The 3,775-nt window shown below is 34.9% G+C and overlaps 1 protein-coding gene across 3 annotated transcripts; it reads left to right on the forward strand.

The window, feature by feature from the left end:
• Positions 437–3,458, forward strand: LOC107622421 (39S ribosomal protein L46, mitochondrial). Of its 3 annotated transcripts, XM_021115079.1 has the most exons (8): positions 443–618; positions 799–900; positions 1,110–1,256; positions 1,791–1,856; positions 1,934–2,008; positions 2,457–2,586; positions 2,657–2,782; positions 2,941–3,458. In XM_021115079.1, exons 3-8 carry the CDS (start codon positions 1,111–1,113, stop codon positions 3,082–3,084), a joined length of 687 nt encoding a protein of 228 aa, XP_020970738.1. In that variant the 5' UTR covers positions 443–618; positions 799–900; position 1,110; the 3' UTR covers positions 3,085–3,458. The 3 variants fall into 3 exon arrangements, with proteins under 3 accessions (XP_016179788.1, XP_020970738.1, XP_016179796.1); XM_016324302.2 differs by lacking the exon at positions 799–900 and having other exon boundaries at positions 437–618; XM_016324310.2 differs by lacking the exon at positions 799–900 and having other exon boundaries at positions 443–613.

Genomic DNA, 3,775 nt, shown 5'->3' on the forward strand with positions numbered 1-3,775 from the left:
TTGCAACCAGACAGGAAGAGCAGCAACCGCAACTGTTGTAAGAGTCAGTGATCACTAGTTCAATAACAAAAATTATGATAAATTCCAATTTGTCAACTGAAGCCTATGCTTTCAGGGAGGCATTAATTATGGTGCAAAATCTGTAATTGGACAAATCATTAATAGAAACAGATTGTCAAGTTCTTGCTCAAGCTTTAAAATAAAAAAGTTAAATAGAAAATTGATGCAATTATCAGAGATATCCAGGATTTGATTAATGAAGTTCCAGAAATAAGGATAACATGGTTCCAAGAGAAGGAAACAAATTAGGGGAGGGAAGTGAAGTTTGAAACGCAGCCTGAAGCCGGGTCGGGTTCTGCTGCTGTGTTGTTTGGGCCTGGGCCAGGTTGTTGGCCCGTTTCCCTGACAAAAAAAGCAAAAAAAAAAAAACCGGGTCTTGAGAGGAAAAACCAAAAAGAGGAAAACTGTGTAGAACTCTGGAGAGGGTGAAGTCACAGTGAGTTCCCAATTTGCATTGCTCCTCGCTCTTGTTCCATTCATTGCACTTTGTAGAACGAAAGCTACCTCATTTCTGATCTCTCCTCACTTTCCTCGAATCGAAGATACTTTTGGGGTCAGGTAAAAATGCTCTTTTTCTTTTTCTTCTAACGTTGTTTTTGTAGCTTCGGTTTTACTATTGGGTAGTGTTGTTATCTGCTTCGTTGTTGTTGTTTTATTTATTTTTGTTGGAATTTCTAAATAAGCTGAAAGGAATCAAATGGGGTTGCATACTGAAGTGAAATGTGATCTCTTGTGTAGTTTTGGTGTTGATATGGAATATGCACACAAACTGTTTGCTTGTTTTCCTCAGTGAAAGGAGGAGGAGTTCAACCTTTTTTTTTTTGGTGAATTTAGTGAGCAGTTGTGTTATTCTTCCTTTTTTAGAGTTTCGGTTCAATTGTTGTTCTGTTTTACTTTGATATTAGTGTATATGTTGAAACCATGTAGCTGGACTTTAGAATTTCTATCAAAGAGTGCAATGTGTCTCTCTCAAGCTCCTTGCCTTTTTTTATTGATTAATGCTGTGCTTATTTGTTGAGTGATGTTGGCTATGTTGTGCGTACATCCAGGATGAGGATGTCATTGATTCGGCCTCTGTTGGCAAGGCGAGGTTTCAGCACAAGCTCTGAAAAACTTGTTGCTTCTGTGCTCTTTGAGAGGCTGCCAGTGGTCATTCCCAAAGTCGACCCTGTAGTTTATGCATTTCAGGAATTTTCGTGAGTCTCAATTTCCATTGGTTTCTATAATTTTGTGCTGTTTGAGTATGAAAACAAAGAGAGGAAAAATAATTTTGTTTTATGTTACGGAATTTATTAATATAAGTTTTAAGTCACAATATTTATGTCACTGTGGGAGGGATTTAAAGGAGGACGAACCATAAGCTGAAGTGATGACATGGGATCTCCTAATCTGTGTGAGTTGGGTGTTGTGCAAAGTAGGTGAAAGATAAAGTATCCTCTTGGTGTTTGTCCATTGTTTGTAGTATTTTCATATAATTCTTAATCCTAATATTTAAATACTCTAATCTTTGTTGGATTCTTTTTTGGATCCCCATTCTGTCTTATCATCCGTGTTGAATTCTTGTGTGCCCAAACTATAAGAAATTATTGGAAACAATTAATAAATGGTATAAATTATGTCTTTAAATATTGTTCCTTTCGTCTGACCTATTGTTTATTAATTATCTTGCTGATATTTTGGTTGTAGCTTGTCATGTTTTCTATATTTATTTTTCAATTTTGGATTTTTAGATTTCGATGGCGCCAACAATTTCAACGCAGATATCCTGATGAATTTCTAGACAAATCTAATGCTAGGTATGTGTACTTAGGATTTATGTATTCCATTTTCGTTTTCTTTTCACATACTCATGTTAGAATTATGTTACTTCCAGGGGCAAAGGTGATTATCAGATTGACTACGTGCCAGCACCACGAATCACCGAAGCTGACAAAACGAATGATCGAAAGTATGCACCAATTTGAGTAGACCCCCTATGATATTACAAATTCTGTATTCCAATTATTTTTTAATATATGTAGGAAAGATGAACTAAGACTGCATTAAAGATGCCAACAATTACTATTTCTCTTATGAAATATGTACTTGGTTCTTCTCTTGTCCTCATCTTGGGAGTGATCAAATTTTCCGTATTCACTTGGTTTCTATTTTCAATTGCTTTCTGGCAGTATTGGTAATTGAATGAGTTTAGCTATGAGTAGTTTCGCTAGGCCAATCCAATGCTTGGCTAGGTAATATTCAGATACTAAAATTTGAAAGCTTTAGGATAGATAGAAGCTTATTCAGGCCTTTTGCTTGTGCTTGTAAATTTTGGGTTAGAACTGCTTGAATTTTTCTTCAGACATTATTGCTTAGTTATACATATTCTCATACAGTCTTACTGCTTGTTGCTATAGGTCATTACAAAGAGCTCTTGACCGAAGACTTTACCTTCTTCTCTTCGGTAATACATATGGGGCTCCAAGTGGGAAGCCTGTGTGGCATTTTCCGGAGAAAGTTTATGAATCAGAGGAGAACATGCGCAAGGTGAACTTTGGCTTTAGTATCCTTATTTTGTTTTCTTCTTTCCTCTCCTAATTTTTGAAATTTTTTGCAGTGTGCTGAAACTGCATTGAAATCAATCATAGGGGATCTTTCTCATACATATTTTGTTGGAAATGCTCCAATGGGTCATATGGTTGTTCAGCCTACAGAAGACACATCTAAATCCACCCCTTTTAAGGTATACTATTAGAAGCTTGACATGTTTCAATACGTCGGCATACGAGAGCATTTTCTTGAACCTTCTGAATCTAGCTTCTGGAGTGCTTATATCTGTTCTCTCCATGTGGATTTCAATTAAACTTGCTCATTCTTTTTTTAACTGAAATCTTTTTTCAGAGATTCTTTTTCAAGTCACAAGTAATCGCGAAAAACAAGTTCAACATTGGAAAATGCGAGGATTTTGTTTGGGTGACAAAGGATGAATTGTTGGAGTACTTTCCAGAGCAAGCCGAGTTTTTAAACAAGATGATCCTCAGCTAATTACAGCAGAGGACGGTTGTTTCATTAGGATAATTGCAAATTAGTTCATACAATGCTGCAGGACCCTGAAAGATTATCAAGCTAACATATAGTTTATGGTCAAAATAGAAGTTTATTCTTGTTTTGGAGATTTATGAGTTTATGGTGCTCAAATGCTATTGTTTTGGATCTCTTCTTTCCTTTTATTTTCTACCCCTTTTTTCATCTGTATTTTCTGCCAGTTTTGCTGTAATAAATGAGTTGCCTTTGTGATCTAGTGTTAGAATGTGTTGCCCTATTTTGTTGAGAGTCTCTCTGGGTATCATCACATCTTTATCAGTTCACCAACTTTGTGCCTCTTTTGGGATTTAAAAAATTAGCACTTTTTCCCTGTCATGCTAGGAAGCTTCAACCATTTCTTAGGGCTATCTTGATTTAAAAAAAAAGTATTTTGCTATTTCCAAATATTTGGTTTTATCTTTCTATAAACTTATGTTAGAAGAAAATTTGCATTGCATTTGTAATATTTTGATACCATACTACTGTAAATGTCACAATTATGTTCATACCTAGAATTTAGGGCTTAAATAATAACTATAAAAATACTACTCAGTATACTAAAATTCAATTGCCAGTCAAATTAATTATTAGGTATTTATGTATATTTATACATATTGATTTATATTTTTTTAACTAAATAATTAACTTTCTA

This window comes from Arachis ipaensis, chromosome B02 (genome assembly GCF_000816755.2).
Source record: "Arachis ipaensis cultivar K30076 chromosome B02, Araip1.1, whole genome shotgun sequence".
NCBI lineage: Eukaryota > Viridiplantae > Streptophyta > Magnoliopsida > Fabales > Fabaceae > Arachis > Arachis ipaensis.

Coding starts and splice junctions, on each gene's coding strand:
- LOC107622421 (XM_016324302.2), top strand. CDS start 1,111: ATGAGGATGTCATTGATTCGGCCTCTGTTGGCAAGGCGAGGTTTCAGC. Junction 1,857..1,933: donor CTAGACAAATCTAATGCTAG/GTATGTGTACTT, acceptor TGTTACTTCCAG/GGGCAAAGGTGATTATCAGA. Junction 2,587..2,656: donor CAGAGGAGAACATGCGCAAG/GTGAACTTTGGC, acceptor AATTTTTTGCAG/TGTGCTGAAACTGCATTGAA.